This window comes from Ranitomeya imitator, chromosome 3 (assembly GCF_032444005.1).
Source record: "Ranitomeya imitator isolate aRanImi1 chromosome 3, aRanImi1.pri, whole genome shotgun sequence".
NCBI lineage: Eukaryota > Metazoa > Chordata > Amphibia > Anura > Dendrobatidae > Ranitomeya > Ranitomeya imitator.
This window is the reverse complement of record NC_091284.1, coordinates 302,985,215-303,006,299: the sequence shown is the minus strand read 5'-3', so window position 1 is coordinate 303,006,299 and position 21,085 is coordinate 302,985,215. Positions and strand designations below refer to the sequence as shown.

At 45.3% G+C, this 21,085-nt stretch overlaps 1 protein-coding gene across 2 annotated transcripts in view; it reads left to right on the top strand.

Moving 5' to 3' along the window:
• Positions 1-21,085, top strand: part of DEF6 (DEF6 guanine nucleotide exchange factor) — an 854,760-nt gene that overhangs the window by 801,114 nt on the left and 32,561 nt on the right. For both annotated transcript variants that reach the window (XM_069756575.1, XM_069756576.1), the window contains exon 10: positions 7,535-7,625. In XM_069756575.1, the coding sequence (XP_069612676.1) occupies positions 7,535-7,625 (91 nt within the window). The remainder of the gene's footprint in view (positions 1-7,534; positions 7,626-21,085) is intronic.

Sequence of the window (21,085 nt, the reverse complement as noted above, 5' to 3'; positions counted from 1 at the left end):
TGCTTCTCCTGCAATGCATCCTCTTTGATTGTGAGCAGATAGCGTTTTAGAACACAGAGAAGTGAGATGGTGACGCTAATTATCATCGCCACTCACCATCTTGGTGGAGTCCTCAAAGTTTTGGAGGATGGTACATATGTCTGACATTCGTGTCCTCTCCTGAGGTCTTATGTGTGGATTCTGAACTGACTACCGAAGGCCTTGTTGATGCTAGTAGTCAACAACTGCCCTCTTCTGCTCACAAATCCTTTCCAACATCTGCAGTGTAGAGTTTCAATGCGTGGGGATATCACACACCAGTCGGTGAGCTGGAAGCTGCAAACGCTGCCGAAGCACAGCAAGGGTTTCTAAAATGGGCACACAGGTGGCGTACTTTGACAAGCAGATCCAGCAGCTCCGAGCAGGTTTTGAGAAACCGCTGAACCACGAGGTTAAGCACATGGGCCAGACATTATTATTATTATAGAATAATAACCGGATAGCCAGTGCGGACGAAGGAGCTGTGCGTCCGAAACGCGCGTCGGGGTGCACCATACCGCACTGGCTATCCGGTTATTATTCTATACATACCAAAGTAAGTGACTGTATATATTGGCCTAACTAGTAGCACTTTACCTATATTGGTTTCTTTGCACTTAATGCAGTTGCACTTTTTTCACCACCGCACTTTATATGGCTCTTTTTATAAGCACATTTGCTATATTATATTATACACAAAGAGTCTTTTTACACAATTTCGCAAAAAACCCTTCTCTCCCCCTTTTTTTACTTAGGTTTTTATGGCCATTCCCTCATAAAGTCAGTCCTTACGGGTAAAATTAAATATATATACAATACATATAATGATAGCCAAACAGGTATGGGCACTAATTGTTACATACATGTATTTGTAATGAATTTTTGGTTTTAATATTTAATTATTCTTATATATTTGATACAATGCAATAAATAATAAAAATTAATTTACTTATTTCTCTGTTGTGATTGGTTTTTCTGACCTTTATCATGTTATGAGCACGATCCCCTTTTCTCTAGCTCTTAGTAGTGTTATACTACGCCTTTGACACATTGGTGCATCTGGGTATCTTGATTTTAAAATATATGGTTTTATTTCTTTATATTTATTGAGATTTTATATATTATACCTTGATATAACTAGTGTGTTTAACTAATCAAGTTTGTCACCCAAGCATATTAGCTTCAGCACAGCCTGTTGCCGCTTGGCTGAAGCAGTGCTGCAGTGCTTCCAGCTTGTGACTGATGAGGTAATTTCAGAGATGGAGGATGAGGAGGAGGATGAGGTGCAGGAACTGTAGACTGTGGGGGCAGCCTGATTGATGTAGGGCCTGCAATCCTCGGCATTGGGAGGACGTCTTCCATCTCAAGGTCCGAATGGGTCCTGGCTTTCACTATGTTAACCCAGTGTATCATCAGCGAGATGTAACTTCCCTGCCCACAAGCACTTATCTATGTGTCCGTGATTAGGTGGACTTTCCCAGTAACTGCATTGTTGAGGGCACGGCTAATATTGTGGGACATGTGCTTGTGGGCACTTGTAAGTGGGGACAGCACACCGGGAAAAACAGCGGCAGCTGGGAACCGAGTACTGAAGGACTGCCGTCACCATCAGGTTGCAGAAAGCTTCCATCTCAATGAGCCTGAAAGGCAACATTTCGAGCGCAAGCAGTCGCGAAATGTGTGAATTTAGTAGTGTGGCCTGTGGGGCATTGGCTGCGTATTTGTGCTTGCATTCTAAGGACTGGAGTGTGGACAACTGAACGCTGCACTGGGACAAGGACGTGGACGTGCTGGATGATGGTGCTAGTTGAATGTGTGCAACGACAGGTGCAGGGCAGGAGGCATCTTTGCATGCAGTGTGGACAGGGGATTGGCTTGCACACACAACAGCGGAAGAAGCAGTGGTGTCACCCTTAGACACTGTTCCTGGAGCCTGGTGTTCGGCCCACGAAGTCTGGTGCTTTGCTGCCATGTGCCTGATCAGGCTGGTGATGGTCTGGCTGGTAGTTTTGCTACCCCTGCTGATGCTGGCCTGGCAGGTGGTGCAAATGGCCTTTTTGGGATTATTGGCAAAGTCTTTGGGAAGACCTAACAGTTGTACTGGCAACTTCTGTTGTGTTGGTGTTACGGGGAATGATTGCCCGCCTTCTGTTTGCAGCCACCACACTGCTTCTTCCTGCCTGTTGGGGTGCTATGCCTACCTTCCCCTGTGTGCTGCTGTCCTAGCTCTGCATGTCCTCCTGCCAGGTTGGGTCAGTTACTATATCATCCACCACCTGGTCTTCCACTTCCGCACCCTGGTCCTCCTCCTGACTTTCTGGCAATTGTGTCTCATCATTGTTCACCTCTTGTGACACTTTCCCATCGTCACCTTCGTGTGACCGTGGCTGCTCAAATATTTGGGCATCACTACATTCTATCTCCCTTTGCCCCACTTCAAGTGGACCGGCTAAGACGCCCGAATCTATAAATGGAAAAGTGAACAGCTCTTCGGAGTGTCCAAGTGTGGGATCAGTTGTCTTCGGGCACTTTACATGGTGGGAGGAAGGAGGATAAGGGTGAGGAATATGCAGTCCATACTCATGACTACTGACACTTGACCGTGTGGAAGACAGGGTGGTGGTGGTGGTGGTGGCAAAGTGACTGGAAGCATTATCCGCTATCCAACCAACAACCTTTTGACACTGCTCTGGGTTCAATAGTGGTGTGCTGCGGTCCCCTAATAATTCAGACAGGAAGGTCGGGCAAGAAGATGTGGGTGTTTGTTGTGGCACAATTTCAGCTTGCCCACGGCCTCGACCTCTACATGCATCATCACCATCACATCCAGTTCTCCGTCTCTTGACACGTGCCTTGCCCATTTTAAATGGAGAACAATATTTTCCATGTTCACTACAAATAGCTGACCTTTTATGTGATCCATGTGATGAACAAACCCCAGTTTAAAATATATGGCCTGTAGGTAACTATTTTTTTTTATCAAACTGGTGTCAATAACTTGGGTAAGACACTGTAAAAATATTTAAATGTAGGCCTGAAATGGCACAATTTTGAGCGCATTGATATGTGATCCTTGTGACGGACAAACCCCAGTTTAAAATAGAAAAAATTGGAGTCCGGCTCTGCAGGACTGGATTTTCCTTTTAATAATAATAATAATAATAATCTTTATTTATATAGCGCCAACATATTCCGCAGCGCTTTACAGTTTAACAGTTTCAAACACAAAAGTCATAAGTAACAACGTTAACAATACAATAATTAAAGTGAAATAAGACGACCCTGCTCGTGAGAGCTTACAATCTACAATGAGGTGGGGGAAATAAAAAGTACAGGTGTGTATTTACAATGATGTATTTACAATGATAGTCCAGCCATCTTCAGGGGTTGGGTAATAGATAGGGATAGTGAATGGGTTACACACACACAAACACACAAACATAAAATGACTGATTAGTGAACGTGATAGGCCGCTCTGAACAAATGTGTTTTGAGCGAGCGCCTAAAACTATGCAAATTGTGGATGGTCCTAATATTTTGGGGTAGAGCATTCCAGAGGATTGGCGCAGCACGGGAGAAGTCTTGGAGTCGGGAGTGGGAGGTACGGATTAATGCAGAGGTTAGTCGAAAGTCATTTGAAGAGCGCAGTGGTCTGTTAGGCCGATAGACAGAAATGAGGGAGGAGATGTATGGGGGTGCCGCACTGTGGAGAGCTTTGTGGGTGAGAACAAGTACTTTGAATTGTATCCTGTAATGAATGGGCAGCCAGTGTAACGACTGGCGAAGAGCGGACACGTCCAAGTAACGATTAGCCAGATGGACGACCCTGGCTGCTGCATTAAGGATGGACTGGAGAGGGGAAAGTCAAGTGAGGGGGAGGCCAATTAATAGAGCATTGCAGTAGTCCAGGTGGGAGTGGATCAGGGCGACAGTGAGGGTTTTAGTTGTCTCCATGGTGAGAAAAGGGTGGATTCTAGAGATGTTCTTTAAGTGTAAGCGGCACAAGCGGGCAAGAGATTGTATATGGGAGGTGAAGGAGAGATCGGAGTCAAACATAACACCCAGACAGCGCGCCTGCTGCCGGGGTGTTATTATGGTGCCACCCACGGAGAGGGAAATGGCAGATTTAGGGACGTTAGTAGATGGCGGGAGCAGAAGAAGTTCAGTTTTGGAGAGGTTGAGTTTCAGATAGAGAGCAGACATGATGTTGGAGACTGCGGACAGACAGTCAGTGGCGTTCTGTAGTACAGCGGGGGTAAGGTCAGGGGATGACGTATATAGTTGTGTGTCGTCGGCAGAAAGATGGTACTGAAAGCCAAATCTGCTGATGGTCTGTCCAATTGGGGCCGTGTAGAGGGAGAAGAGAAGGGGGCCAAGGACTGAGCCCTGAGGTACCCCGACAGCGAGAGCAAGAGAAGATGATGTGTTGCCAGAGAACAGAACACTGAAGGAGCGGTCAGAAAGGTAGGAGGAGAACCAGGAGAGAGCAGTGTCCTTAATGCCCAGTGACTGGAGCCTAGAGAGTAAGAGAGGGTGGTCAACAGTGTCAAAAGCTGCAGAAAGATCGAGAAGAATGAGCAGAGAGTGGTCACCATTACGTTTTGCTGTCAGAAGGTTATTGGTCACTTTGATGAGTGCAGTTTCTGTCGAATATAGGGGGCGGAAACCGGACTGTGAAGGGTCTAGGAGGGAGTGAGTGGAGAGGTAACGGGTAAGGCGGGAGTATATCAGGCGCTCCAAGAGTTTAGAGATGAAGGGGAGATTGGAGACCGGTCTGTAGTTGTTTGTGCAGGATGGGTCGAGGGTGGGTTTCTTTAGTAATGGAGTAATGATAGAGTGTTTGAAGGAGGAGGGGAAAATGCCAGAGGAGAGGGAGAGATTAAAGATTGTAGTTAGGTGACTTGTGACGACTGGAGAAAGAGACTGGAGGAGATGTGAGGGAATGGGGTCGGTAGTGCATGTAGTCGGACGAGAAGAAGAGAGGAGCTTGGAGACTTCTTCTTCTGTGATGGGATCGAATGTGGAGAGTGAGCCAGGGGAAATGAGGGGAGGGATGGGAGGAGTCATTGAACTTAGTGGTTGGGAGCAGATTTCCTGACGGATATTGTCTATTTTCTCTATAAAGTGGGAGGCCAGGTCATCAGCACAAATATCTGTGATAGGGGCTTGTACTTTTGGCCTGAGGAGGGAGTGAAAGGTGTCAAAAAGTTTCTTGGGGTTGTTGGATAGTGAGGAGATCAGGGTGGTAAAGTAGGTCTGTTTGGCGAGGTGAAGGGCAGAGTTATAGGTCCTTAACATAAATTTGAAGTGTATGAAGTGTTCTGTTGTGCATTTTTTCCTCCATAAGCGTTCAGCACTCCTAGAGCATCGCTGGAGAAATCGGGTTTGCGATGTGAGCCAGGGCTGTTTCACTCTGTGTTTGGAGATTCTGAGGGTGAGGGGAGCTACTTGGTCAAGGGTACTTCTAAGAGTGTCATTGAAGTGATGTACAGCCAGATCAGGACAGGAAAAAGAAGAGATTGGGGACAATGATGAGCGTAGGGAGTCTGAAAGTGTATGAGGGTTAATGGCTTGTAGATTTCTGACTGAATGGTAGGTAGGAGGGTGCTGGAGTGAGCGAGGATTTGTGAATGTGAAGGAGAGAATGTTGTGGTCAGAGAAGGGAAGCGGTGAGTTATCTAGGTAGGAGATTGAGCAGAGCCGGGCGAAAACCAGGTCCAGGGTGTTACCGTCTTTGTGTGTTTCAGAGGTTGAGAGCTGTGAGAGGCCGAGAGAAGTGGTTAGTGATAGAAGCTGGGATGCAGATGTGGAAGTGGGGCTGTTAATGGGGATATTGAAGTCTCCCAGGATAAGGGGTTGGAAGTTCTGAGGACATGAAGTGCAGCAGCCAGGCAGAGAAATGGTCCAGGAAATGGGTGGATGAGCCTGGGGGCCGGTATATGACCGCTACTCTGAGGGAGAGGGGACGAAAGAGCCTGATGCTGTGGACCTCAAAAGAAGGGAATGAGAGTGATGGAACTGGGGGATGACCTGGAAAGTGCATTGTGGGGACAGGAGTATGCCAACTCCACCACCAGGTCTGTTTGTGGGTCTCGGGGAATGGGAGAATTGTAAGCCACCATGGGTAATGGCAGCAGGAGAGACCGTGTCAGAATCCTGAATCCAGGTTTCTGTGAGGGCCATCCGATTCAGAGAGTTTTTCAGAAAGTAATTGTGTAGGAAAGGAAGCTTGTTGCATACAGACCGTGGATTCCAAAGGGCACAATTAAAAGAAGGGGATGAAGGAGCGCAATTAATATTAGTAAGATTATTAAGGTTTCGATGTGAGGTAGGGTAGGGGTTGAGGTTGGTGGATGGTGGACCGGGGTTTGGGGAGATGTCCCCTGATATAAGCAGGAGTAGGAAGATAAAAAGCAAGTAGCTTTTGGAATTGTATGAGGTTTTTTTATGCAGTGTGTTTGGGCAAGATGGACTGAGGTTTTTCAAGAAGGTGAGAAGTGCATGGGAGCTGTACATGGGAGAGGGAAGTATAGAGGGGCTGATGTATATGAGTCGTGGTGAAGGGGGGATTGGGCGGTGAAACTGGACTGTAAGGGAGCCTAGAAGGATAGGAATAAAGCACATGGATAGAAGGGAGAGCAGAGTGTGGGTTACCTGACTCCTGCCCTGACAAACTGCCATGGAATAACTGCGGTATCACAACGCTTATCTTCTGTGACGCTTTGCTTCTGGGACGCTAGCGTGCACCCCCACTTGCGTGCACCCCTAAGGATGGTTCTAAATTTATAGTCCAGAAGAGATGGATTGTGGGAACTGGTTGAGGATAATTTGACAGCTGGCTTGCACATCAGGGGCTTTTTTTTCTTTTTAAAGATGATCAAAGACACTCAGCCTGGTAAAATCTACTTTCACACTTTCCACCAGATAAGATCTACACTGATCCCAGTCATGGATATGCAACAGTAAGTTTTAAGTGCAATGCAACAAATGAATTATACCAATGAATTAGCAAACACATTAAATTATGTTTCTAGATGGTAAAGCAGCAGATGACAGACAGCAACCAGAGGTGGGGGTTAATACCATTAGAGTCTATTGCAGCAGATGGGGCAGCTATCAGAGGAAGGAAGTTGCACCCTTTGATTGTAAAGCAGGAGACAGCAAGCAGACGGAGTTAATACCTGTGTGAAGAGAGAAGATGGATGTTAGTTCTGTGCCATGGAATAACTGTGGTATCACGACGCTTATCTTCTGTGACGCTTTGCTTCTGGGACGCTAGCGTCCTTTTCTTTTTCTTTTTTAAAAGAAAATGTAGTGCATACAAAAGAAACATTTACATGGTCGATTTACATGGGCGACATAACCCAAGTTTAAAAAAGCTGGATTTTTAGTGCTGTAATATGGAAAGGATCTGGCTGTATTCTGCAGTGCCAACAAGCAAATTGTGTTGAACTCTAAGATCTGTTAGTCTCCCTGAATTTTTGCAAAAATTACATTTATTTTTAATTCAACTTAGGTGGCTCAAAGTAGACTTCATCAAGCAAGTACTAATGTCCGACACTGGAATGTTCAGATGAACAGATTAATGCATCCTATATCCCCAGGAGGTAAGTTAACTATATAGAAATATTCTTTTTGTTGAACTTAAGGTTATAATGTCTAATTTTTATAGTCTGAAATGGAAATATATTACACATTTTCATTAGAGAAAAAATATATACAAATGAGCTCACACATATATAGTACAATGTAAAGGAATCCCTCTCAATTTAGGGGATATGGCATATTTTCAAATTCATGATAGATTTTTAATATGTGAAATGGTCCTTCCAAAATAAAATAGGCAGCATATTTGTGTACTGCTGTTATGTGAAACAGGGCAGTAGCCATGGGTGAGGTACTCGTCTATTATTATTATTATTATTTATTGTTATAGCGCCATTTATTCCATGGCGCTTTACATGTGAGGAGGGGTATACATAATAAAAACAAGTACAATAATCTTAAACAATACAAGTCATAACTGGTACAGGAGGAGTGAGGACCCTGCCCGCGAAGGCTCACAATCTACAAGGGATTGGTGAGGATACAGTAGGCGAGTGTAGAGCTGGTCATGCAGCGGTTTGGTCGATCGGTGGTTACTGCAGGTTGTAGGCTTGTCGGAAGAGGTGGGTCTTCAGGTTCTTTTTGAAGGTTTCGATGGTAGGCGAGAGTCTGATGTGTTGTCGTAGAGGGTTCCAGAGTAGGGGTGATACGCGAGAGAAATCTTGTATGCGATTGTGGGAAGAGGAGATAAGAGGGGAGTAGAGTAGGAGATCTTGTGAGGATCGGAGGTTGCGTGTAGGTAAGTACCGGGAGACGAGGTCACAGATGTATGGAGGAGACAGGTTGTGGATGGCTTTGTACGTCATGGTTAGGGTTTTGTAGTGGAGTCTCTGGGAAATGGGGAGCCAGTGAAGTGATTGACAGAGGGGAGAGGCCGGGGAATAGCGGGGGGACAGGTGGATTAGTCGGGCAGCAGAGTTTAGAATAGATTGGAGGGGTGCGAGAGTGTTAGAGGGGAGGCCACAGAGCGGGAGGTTGCAGTAGTCAAGGCGAGAGATGATGAGGGCATGGACTAGGGTTTTTGCAGATTCATGGTTGAGGAATGAACGGATTCGTGAAATATTTTTGAGTTGAAGTCGGCAGGAAGTGGAAAGTGCTTGGATATGTGGTTTGAAGATGCAATGGAGACCTTTTTTAAAGACTATCATGAAGATACAGACTCAGATAAGTCAGACAGATCAATCCCACCACAATTAAACTATCATACAGAATGAAGAGGTAAAAAAAGGCATAGAATAAAAAAAATGTTATATCCCCAACAACAACGTATGTATGAGGGGATAACTCCAACACTAAACCAGAGTTGCATTCATTTATGGTGGACCATTGGAGCTACTATGAGTCCTGACCAGAGGAGTAGAGAATGTATTAGCACCTCCATTTCAGGAGAGATTGTGCAGTAATCTGAATTCCTCAGGATCGAAAACAATGTAATTTATGACGTGGAGTGAATCCATGAAACCAGGGCTCGAGCCTCCTGGGTAGTCACATGTAGGAATCTCCTCTTTACACCACTCATCACCCCTCACATATGTCTCTGTAGTATTAATATGGGTCAGATCTTCACCCTGATGATCCTGAGGAGCACTGGGATCTTCTTGCTTACAGTCCTGTGGAAGAAGAGGACGGGGACATCCCTCTGGTGTTGTCCTCTTACTGGATAGATCTGGTGATGTGAGAGGCTGGGGAACCTCCATCATGACGTCATTGTACAGATCTTTGTGTCCTTCTAAATACTTCCACTCCTCCAAGGAGAAATAAACAGCGACGTCCTGACACCTTATAGGAACCTCTCCAGTCAGCAGCTCAATCATCTTGTAGGTGAGTTCTAGGATCTTCTGGTCATTGATGTCCTCATGGATCAGGGGGTGAGGTGGAGGCTCCGTGATTGGGCTCAGGGGTCTTCCCCATCCCTCAGTCACAGGGTCCTGACAGCGCTCACTAGAGGTCTTCTTCACTACTCTGTAATCCTCTCCAGTAAGCCGGAAGAGGATCTCTAGGGTGAAGTGTAATATCCTCTCCGCCATCTTGTCTCTGTCCATATCCATCTTTGATGGGTAAATCAGGAATATTCTCTTATACAGAAGATCTTCACTGAGAGGATCTGATATTGTAGAGATCTGCTACAGTCCTGGTGTGGACCCTCCATCCGCAGAGCCGCACCCCACATATATGGCTGCTCTGTACGCACAGGACCTGTCTATTGAGCCCCATCACATTACATCAAGGTGAGGGTCCTGGCTGGGTGTGTGGAACTGTGCTGTGAAGGCACTACACACTTGCAGGCCGCATGTAGCCGGTGACATTGGTATGCCAAGACTGAACTGGGAAGGAATTATACAGAGAACATGCCGAGTACATATGTTTGATGAACGTTTCTTTTACAATATGGAACACACAGATTACTTCCTTTTTCTCACTTGTTGTCTATTTTTGCCTTAACTCTTTTCTTCAACACAGCCCAGCCCAGTACTACAGTCCAGTTTGTAAGAGTCCTATGCTCGACTCGTGGTTCTGCATCTTTTTCCCCTCAGGGGCGCTACTTTGCCACTATGGCCATTACTTATTTCTCTTGTTTCTCTTGCTCTGGAACTCCCACCTGGGGCACTCACTCCATATTAACTATTATGTCCCATCTAGGCCCATTATGTATGTGAGTTATAAACTCTAGGTCATACTGCTAGGCTTCCTGACCCAAGACCTGACTCTGGTCGATTTCTCTGTTCTTTTAGTCACGTCTATCCTCTGTTTCCTCCGTCATTAGAGACACCAACGACATGCAGCACTGCTCATATTAGACCTTATTTTTTTTTCTCTAGGCACACTGGGACCTTTCTAGCATTTTGTCTTTTGATCCTTCAACTTAGCTCCTCCCACTCTGGGCAAGTCCCAAGCATTAACTTTTGCACTCCTTACTGTCAAACTACACACCATGAACCCACCACACAATTCACATTACACAATATAATAACATAATTGTTCTTCAAGGGAGAATGTGGGCAGTATGTCCATCTCCTTACACTGCTACAGTGTAAACATAAATCAATGTTAACTTTCTGATATACAGTATTTCACTATTCTAGCATTTTAGTGCTTTTGATGATTGGAACTTCACATAAGCTGACTATACAACTCTATGAATGGTATCTATGGCTTAGATGTGAAGGAGTCAGTTTCCACCTTCTGACCAGGCCACATTTTTCAAACCTGATATGTCACTTTATGGGGTAATGCCTCTGGAATGCTTTACATAACTCAGTGATTCTAATATTGTTTTTTGTGACACATTATACTATATGTTAGTGGTCAAATAATTTGCGCCTAGTTATAAAAATATCCGAAAATGTAAGAAAAATATGCATTTTGCCAACTTTGAATTATTATGCTCTTAAAATAGTCATATCATAAAAAGAATGTTAATAAATAACAGTTACCAAAGTTCTGCTTCACATCCGCATAATTTTTTAAAATACTTTTTTGGTTGGGTTTTCAAACCTTTCACCCCCAAGCCTATTTTCACCTTCATGACCAGGCAAAATTTTACAATTCTGACCCCTGTCACTTTATGTGGTAACTCTGGAATGCTGCAACAAATCTGACTGATTCCAAAAATGTTTTTTTCATGACATATTGTACTTCATGATAGTGGTAAAATTTCTGTGATATGACTTGCGTTTATTTGGGAAACAATCAGAAATTTAGAAAAATTTTGAAAATGTTGAAATTGTCATTCTTATGTCCTTAAATCAGAGAGTTATGTCACACAAAATAGTTAATAAATAACATGTTCCACGTGTCAGTTTTACATCAGCACAATTTTTTAATCATATTTTTTTGTTAGGAAATTAATAGGGTTAAAAATTGACCAGCAATTTCTCATTTTTACTAAACAATTTACAAAACCATGTTTTTTTTAGGGACCACATCATATTTGAAGTGACTGGGGCATCTATATGACAGAAAATACCAAAAAGTGACACCATTCTAAAAACTGCACTCCTCAAGGTGCTCAAAACCACATTTAAGCAGTATATTAACCCTTCAGGTGCTTCAAAGCAACGGAAGCAATGTGGAAGGAAAACATTTACATTTTGTCAAAAATTTTAATTTAGACTGAATTTTTTTTTATTTTCACAAGGGTAATAGGAGAAAATGGACCCAAAATATTTTTGTGCAATTTATCCTGAGTATGCTGATACCCCATATATGGGGGATCCAATTGTTTTGACACAAGACAGGGCTCGGAACTGAAGGAGCACCATTTGACTTTTTAAATGAAAATTTGCTGGAATCATTAACAGATGTCATGTTGCGTTTGGAGAGCACCTTGAACCCACAAGTCCTTCACAAAATTTTACAACGTTGATCTGTGAAAATGAAAAAAATATATATTTTTCCCACAAAATTTTCTCAAGGATAGAAGGAGAAATTGGACTCCATAATTTGTTGTGCAATTTCTCTTGAGTACACTGATACCCCATACATTGTTGAAAACTACTTTTGAAGCACAGTGTAAAACTTCGAAGGGAAGAGGCGCCATATTCGAGTTCACATTTTTGCTGGACTAGTTTGAGGGTGCCATGTCACATTGGTAGAGCCCCTGAGGCACCATAACAGCAGAACCCCCATAAGTGAACCCATTTTACAGACTATAACTCTCAATTAATTCATCTAGGGGTGTAGTGATCATTCTGACACCACAGGTGTGTCACAGAATTTTATATCATTGGGCAGTGAAGAAAAAATAATTACATTTTTACCAACAAAATGTTGTTTTAGATCCAGACTTACATTTTCACACTGGGAAAACAGTAAGAAAGGCACAAAAATGTGTTCCACAATTTTTGCAGAATGCAGAAGACCCCATATGTGTCTGTGCAGTACTGCTTAACCACAAGGCGAGACTCGGGAGGGACAGAGTGCTATTTGCCTTCTGGAGCACAGATTTTCCTTCAATAATTTGCAGACTCCATATACAGAGCCCCCACATGCAAGAAGTGATAAATCAACATGTGCACAACCTAGGAGGGTGCACGGGTAGGTTCCCAAACCGTTATAACAAGTAAATGCAAAACCCGGCACTCAACTTTGTGGTGAGAAGAAATGGATAATTTATTGTATCCCAAGAAAAACGTTTCGGTCACACAAAGGACCTTCGTCAGTAACATATATTGGGATAGAAGATGGGTACTAGTGGCTATACACACTGCCGGTAATGCCCAGAATACAACGCTGATTCCTATGACGAAAGAGAGTATATGCAGCCTTAATGGTGGCTGGCCTCGCGGTGTCCACCGCTGTGTCACCGACACCCCCCCAGGAAGAAGCAACAGCGAAACGTGCGTAGGGGTCCGGAGGCACGGCTAGTCACTTGGCAGTGGACTCGTGTGGGACTCTATGTGAGGTAATATGAGGAGGATCTGACTGTATGCACTTTATACTCTTTGAGTGGCTGAAGGCAATACACAGTATCAGACTGACGAAGGGTGTCTGTTTGATACAGGTTAATTGTAACCTCAGCACCTGCTGCAAATTGTGGATAGATTTTCTGGTTCTTGTGCTTTCCTTTCCTATAAGACTGCAATATGTCAGGTATTAGATTTACAATGTATACGTCCCTATAAATTGTATATTTGTTGAAAAAAAGTTAATTATATTCCACTTTGCCTGCCTGGCCTCTGGTTTTGCTTGGTTTGAGGCACCAACTTTAATGTTTGCGTTATTTTATATTGAAATAAAGAAATTGTTATGCTATATAAATTCTGTTTGATAGCACTTCTTGATCCTGTGATAAGGACCGTTATGTTATATCAACAGCAGGTGTAGAATTGGTTTTAATTATTTTTTACTCATGCTTTATAAGTGACTATACAACTATTCTTTGGGCCGGTGCGATTACAGTGTTATTATTATTGTTTATTTATTTATATGGCACCACTGATTCCATGGTGCTGTACATGAGAAGGCGTTACATAGAAAATACAAATATCACTTAGAGTAGACAAACTAACAATGATAGACTGGTACAAAGGGATGATGACCCATTCTACAGGATGATCGAGAAGGAGACAAGAAGTTAGTGGTGTTGCAGTAGCTCCAATTGTGTTGAAGTGACAGCGTGGTCACTGCAGGTTGTAAGCTTTCTTGAAGAGATGGGTTTTCAGGTTCCACCTGAAGGATCTTAATGTGATGGCTAATCGGATGTGTTGGGGCACATAATTCCAAAGGATGAGTGATATCTGGGAGAAATCTTGGAGGTGATTGGATGAAGAACTAATAAGTATGGAAGAGTGAAAGAGGTCTTGGGAGGACTGGATATAACCTGAGGGAAGATATCAGGAGATTAGTTTGGAGATATATGGAGGAGAAAGGTTATGGATGGCTTTTTAGATGGCGTGATAATGAGGTAGCGTGGGAGTGGGAGACGCTGAATGTGTGGTAGGCAAGGTATGAGGAGATCCAGGATAGGGCAAGGTCTTTGATGCCAAAGGAAGACAGGATCTCTAGTAGGAGGCAGTGGTCCACTGAGTCGAAAGCAGAGGACAAGTCTAGAAGGAGTATAGAGAATTTTCTGTTAGCTCTGGCTGCAAGTAAGTCGTCAGTCATTTTGGTCAGGTCAGTTTCAGTGGAATGGTGGGGACAGAAGCCAAATTATAGGTTGTCGAAGAGTGAGTTATATGAGAAGTGAGAGGAATGTTCAGCATAGACATGCTGTGACATGTTTGAAAGCAGAGGGGAAGTTACTAGAAGTTAGTAATAGATTGAAGAGATGGGTTAGGGATGAGATAAGTATGGTGGTGAGATTGAGGTGGTGGGATGGGATGGGGGTCAAGTGAACAAGTGGGAGTGGGAGGAGTCCAGAGAATAAATACCCAGCTTTCTAGAGCATTTGAGTGGGTAGGTCTGGAGATGTGCGTTTGTGTTAAGGAAAGCTGGACGTAAGGAGATTGCAGGTCGCCTAGATTGAATGTCCTTTGCTAGAGGACATGGAATCTGGAATCTAAGCCAGGTGGATTAACCAGCACTATTGTATCGACTTGTTAATTTATGTTTTCCCTTCTGCCAGACAAAGGCTGAATTTACTTTTCTAGTGATGTGGGTTATGAGGATTGCAACAAACCAGGCTGACTTTAAATAGAAATGGTTCCTGTGTCTACCTCTTTAAGAAGCTGAGTGAGTCAAACTATCACAGTTGGTGGAGAACGCAGGAAAGATCCCCAGGAAACAAGTGTGACCGCTGTGAACAAACTGCCTGTCCTGGATGAAAGTAACCATAGGGATGGAACAACGGTCAGACAAAATGGATGAGCTGATCAAGCATCTGGCCTAAAGCCTTCACCTACAGCAGCAAGAGCAATAACAACAGCTCCAGCAGCATTAGTGATGACATAGAGGCCTTTTAACTGTGCAAGAATCACCAATAGGGAGAAACTCCCGCCAGAGCAGCTAGTAGAACTCCTGCCGCCATACTTAACGGGGAAGCCATAAAAGGCCTACTATGATTTGGCCTTACAGGACTCCAAAGAATATGAAAAATTGAAAACAGAAATTTTGGCTCGCTGGAGGATGACAATGTCTGTCAGGGTCCAATGAGTCTACTCCTGGGCATATCACTGGGACAAACCTTCTTGTTCCTAAATGTATGATCTGCTGCACCTCATTAAAAAGTAATTACAGCCGGAGTCCTCTACACCAGCTCTGATGGTGAAGCGAGTTGTAATGCACTGGTTCGTGGACTCCCTTCAGTGCCCGATACAGAGTTGGTTGCCCATGGTGAGCACTATAAATTGGATAGCCTGGTTGAAAGGTATCAGGGGGTCGACAGCTGTTTGGGCAGGCAACTCACTCCATACTGGGGGTCAGAAGTTAAAAAGGGGGTGGGGCATCCAAGGGGGCAGTGGAGGTAATGCTGAAGGCCTCATTGGGGGATGTAATTTGCTGGAGATGTTACGCCCTAGGTCATATAGCTGCCCATTATCCCGTGACCACCATACAAATGGACTGTAGCATGAGCCGCCGGTGTTAATTCTCTGCATATCCAGATTGCAGTGTGGACTATACACCCAGCGGGGTGCCCCAGGTTTGTCCTGTAAAAGTGAATGGTCTGCAATTATCTGGACTACTAGAATCAGGGAGTTTGGTCACCCTTGTGAGGACCGCCACACACTCTCTCCAATTGATCCCTGGGAAGGTGGGCATCCAATGCATTCACGGGGAAGCTAAAAAATAATCTGGCGGCCAGAGTGGTCATTGAGACAGCCTGAGGTACTGAGTTCCATATGGTTGGCGTGGTCTAGAATCTATTGCACCAAATTATCATAGGCTGGGACTTTGTGTTGTTTGTGGAGAGGGGCAGAAATCTCAATTGCTCGGGTAAGAAACGTCTTTGGCCCCAAAAAATCTTCAATAACCCCAGAGTCTAACAGGTTTCCCTTTTATGTTGTTATGACACATGGGATGCGTGTGTTCTCATCTTAATTGTCTGCTGCTAGATTGTATGTGAGAGGTTTACGGCCAGAGAAATCACAGGACAAGAGCAACTTGTGTCCCAAATTAATTCTGATATATTGCTCGAAAAGTACAGTCTTTTATAGAGAGAAAGTAGGTACTTTCCACATACATTACTTCATTTCTCTTTACCTAATAATTATTGCAAATTTTTGCAGTTATTGCTGATTACACATGTTCCATGTCATTATCTTTTTTACTATAGGATTATTACTCTAATGGTTATTGCTGACATCTGTCTTGCAGGTATAATATTGATCTTTGGTTTATAAGGGGAGCAATTTCCCAATGTGCAAATTAAGCTGGGTGGGTTATATAGCCATCTCATAATCCATCTGGAGGTTGTCATGACCTGGTGCAGAAAATGAACTCAGTGAAAGAGGTAAATAATGAAACAGAGAACATTATAAGCAACATGATTCTAATATTCAGCAAAGCATGCATATTGAATGTAAGTGTCCATATTTTGTGTATCTTCACAATCAAATACACATCCTTAACTGTCCCCACTTTGGAGATATGGAAAATCAAAACCCTAATCTCGTTGAGCCTGTCTTAGGCCGGTGTCACACTAGCGAGTTTTACGGACGTATGAGCGCATAAAATACGTCCGTAAAACTCGCCTAACAAACGTCCCAATTATTCTCTATGCCCCTGCTCCTATCTGCCGTATTTTACTGATCAGTATTATACGGCTTTCTACGGCCGTAGAAAATTGCAGCATGCTGCGTTTGTCACCGTATTGCGCAAAAAAAAGCCAATGAAAGTCTATGGAAGCCCCAAAAATACGGATTACACACGGACCAGCAGTGTGACTTGCGAGAAATACACAGCGGTGTTAGAGAGAAAAGCCGGCAATTCAGTGCGGTGTACAGTAAAATCACACTGACAGCTTCCAATAGAATAGGTAGAATAAATGTGTACACATAGAATAGGTATATATATATACAGTATATATATATACATATTGTGAGGCAGTGACCGGTGTCATATGCGAGGGTCGCTATGTGTCCCCCAGGATGTGCTTAGAAGCATATTAGATCCGCTGGAGTGCCCTGTGCTCACAGCAGGTTGCCTGTGAGACACAGAGAAGAATAAAAGTAAGTGTGAACTGGGTCAAGTTATTTGTCCCAGAATTTATTCAGGAAAACCTGGTATGGGCTTTTATTTTGAAATGGACTGCAGAATGGTAGTGGGGCCAGTCCGTTTCCTCCAGCCCAGATCTTATAGTGGCCCATGGCCATAGAATCTGGAGGATAGAAAAAAAAACCCCAGCAAGAGTTTGGGTGTGTCAGTCTGGTCTGGGATTCAGACCTAGGAGGAGGCCTGTGCAGAGCTCCTTCCGTGTGGAGAAACACGGGCCAGGGTGGTGGTCGACCGACTGGTGAGGGCTCTGCCAGCGGCCATTCAGCGTTGGGTGGGTCAAGGGGACCCGGGTACCCTAGACCAGGTTGTAGGCCTGGTAGAGCGATATAAGGCCACCCAGGACTTTATACGGGACACTGCTCCGCTTCGGCTGTCACGTAAGGCTCCGCCAGCTCAGGAGTCTGAGAAAAGTCCACGGCCCTCCACTGGGACAAGACCGGACCGAGTCCGTGCTGAGGGGTTGTCTCGGAAAGAGAGTGACCACAGACCTGTGTCCCCTAAACTGGCTCCAAGGTTACCTCGTGCCACAGTCGTTACGTGTTGGCGGTGCCAAGAACCTGGACATGTGGTTGCTAATTGTCCCCTAACAACAGAACCCATGGACTGCGGGTATACCCGCCGCGTGTCTATGTATGCCCAGCCAGTCTGCATTGCCACTACAGACCCTGCCGGTACCGAACCTCAGCTGTGCAGAGTGCTCGTTAACGGGTACCAAACGGATGCTCTCTTGGACTCGGGGAGCTTGGTGACCCTGGTACACGGGTCCTTGGTTGCTGGGGACAGTCCTATTGGACGAAAGGTGGGGGTAGTGTGCATACATGGGGACCTCCGAGAGTACCCGACTGCGGAGGTCACGTTCTCCACCCCATGTGGAGAGATAAAACATGTGGTGGGAGTGGTAAAAACTCTTCCGTATGGGACTGTGTTGGGTAGAGACTTACCGTTGTTCTGGTCCCTCTGGGAGACCAGAGTTAACCCTCTCAGGGTAAAAAGCATTCCGGGTGCAGAACCCGAAGATCCCGAGTCAGGGATACCTGCCGTAGGGGTCGCCACGATGGGGGCAGTGTGTAATCCCGATAGGTTTCCCCTAGAGGTATTGGCAGGGGAAGTGGAAGAGAATCCACCAATTCAAGAGCTGGAGGTGTCACCTGGTAAGTTTGGGACTGCCCAGCTCCAGGATCCCACTCTGACCCGGGCAAGGGAAAGAGTAATCGAGGTAAATGGGGTGGCACAACAACCTGGTGCAGAAAAGGAGTTTCCCCGGATGGCGGTCATCCAGGAGTTACTGTACAGGGTTGACAAAATCCGGGATGAGGTGGTGGAACAACTGGTAGTGCCCCAACCCTATCGTCGGGCGGTGCTCGACATGGCTCACACTCACATGTTGGGGGGGCACTTGGGGGCCAAAAAGACGTTAGAGCGCATATTACAGAGGTTCTTTTGGCCTGGTGTCTACGCTGAGGTTACAAAGTACTGTGACACTTGTCCTGAGTGTCAACTAACCTCACCCACCACAAACTACCGGAGTCTGTTAGTACCTCTGCCCATCATAGAAGTACCCTTTGAGCAGATAGCGATGGATCTGGTGGGACCAATAGTAAAATCCGCCCGGGGCCATCAGCACATATTAGTAGTCGTAGACTACGCCACCCGGTATCCAGAGGCGATACCGCTCCGGCACACTTCGGCTAAACTAATAGCCCGTGAACTGTTTGCCATGTTTTGTCGTCTTGGGCTCCCCAAGGAGATCCTTACAGATCAGGGAAACCCTTTTATGTCTAAAGTGACTAGGGAGCTATGTAAATTGCTCCAAATTAAACAGTTGCGTACGTCAGTGTACCATCCACAAACCGATGGGTTGGTCGAGAGGTTTAATAAGACCCTCAAGGCCATGCTCAAAAAGGTGGTCGCCAAGGATGGGAAGGATTGGGATATGTTATTGCCATATTTAATGTTCGCCATACGCGAGGTACCGCAGGCGTCCACGGGGTTCTCCCCATTTGAGCTATTGTATGGCAGGCACCCGAGGGGGCTGCTGGATGTAGCCAAAGAGACGTGGGAACAGGAGCCCACTCCACATAAGAGTGTTATAGAGTATGTGGCAAGTATGCAGGATCGGATTGCAGTCGTGCAACCCATCGTAAAGGAGCATCTGTTGGATGCCCAGGCCGCTCAGAGCCGTACCTATAATAAAAGGGCCACGGTCAGGTCCTTTAAAGAAGGAGACCGGGTGTTGGTACTAGTGCCCACCCCAGAGAGTAAACTCATGGCCAAGTGGCAAGGGCCGTATGAGTTACGGGGAAAGGTGGGGGAAGTGAATTACAAAGTGTACCAACCCGGGAAAAGAAAACCCGAGCAGTTGTACCATGTAAACCTGCTAAAGGCCTGGAAGGACCGAGAATGTTTGGTCACAGATGCAACTACGGTCATACAATCGGAGGTCCCTCTGGCCCTGGCCAAGGACACAGCCAGGTGTGAGGTAAAAGTCAATGATGCCCTCACAAGACAGCAGCGGCGGGAGGCTCGAGCTTTGGTACAGCAGAATATGGATGTATTCTCAGAGCTGCCGGGGCGAACCTCAGTGATTCAGCATGACATTGTCACTGAGCCCCGGGTAAAGGTGCGGATGAAACCGTACCGAGTGCCAGAAGCCCGAAGGCAAGCCATCGCGGCCGAGGTAAAGCAAATGCTTCAGTTGGGAGTCATTGAGGAGTCCCGAAGTGAGTGGGCTAGCCCCATTGTACTTATACCAAAACCTGATGGGTCATTACGTTTCTGTAATGACTTTAGTAAGTTAAATGAAGTGTCAAAATTTGACCTGTATCCCATGCCACGGGTGGACGAGCTAATTGAGAGACTGGGGAAGGCCCAGTACTTCACCACGCAGGATCTCACGAAAGGTTACTGGCAGGTTCCCTTAACAGAGTCAGCGAAGGAAAAGACTGCTTTTATAACCCCAGAGGGTCTCTTTCAATACATTGTCTTACCTTTTGGGTTACATGGGGCTCCGGCCACATTCCAGAGGCTGATGGACATTGTGTTAGCACCACATAGAGATTATGCATCGGCCTATTTGGATGACATAGTCATCTTTAGTACCGACTGGGATACCCATCTGTCCCAGGTACAAGCAGTGCTAGAGTCTCTTAGAGCCGCAGGGTTAACAGCAAACCCAAAGAAATGTGCGATAGGTCTCACGGAATCCCGGTACTTGGGATACGTGATCGGCCGGGGGGTTATCATTCAAAACTGGCCCAAGCCCTTAAGTTCCAAACAAGTGAGGGCATTCCTTGGCATCATTGGGTATTACCGTCGGTTTATACCCAATTTTGCTGGTAAATCGGCTTCCCTAACGGACCTGTTAAAAGGGAAGAAAACGGTGATGGTCAAGTGGAACCCTCAAGCAGAAGAAGCGTTCCAGTCTCTGAAGTCGGCGTTGTGTGGACAGCCGGTCCTCATCAGCCCCGACTTCAAGAAAACCTTTATTGTGCAAACCGATGCCTCAGAGGTAGGCTTAGGAGCGGTGCTGTCGCAAGAGGTGAACGGGGATGAGCATCCAGTCACCTATTTAAGCAGGAAACTGACCCCGGCAGAGAAAAATTATAGCGTAGTGGAGAAGGAGTGCTTGGCGATTAAATGGGCCTTGGAGTCCCTACGCTACTATTTGCTCGGGCGTCAATTTCGGTTGGTAACAGACCATTCAAACCTTGTCTGGATGAGAAATGCAAAGGAAAGGAATGCCCGAGTCACCAGATGGTTCTTGTCCCTACAAAATTTCAGCTTCTCTGTGGAACATCGGGCTGGGAAA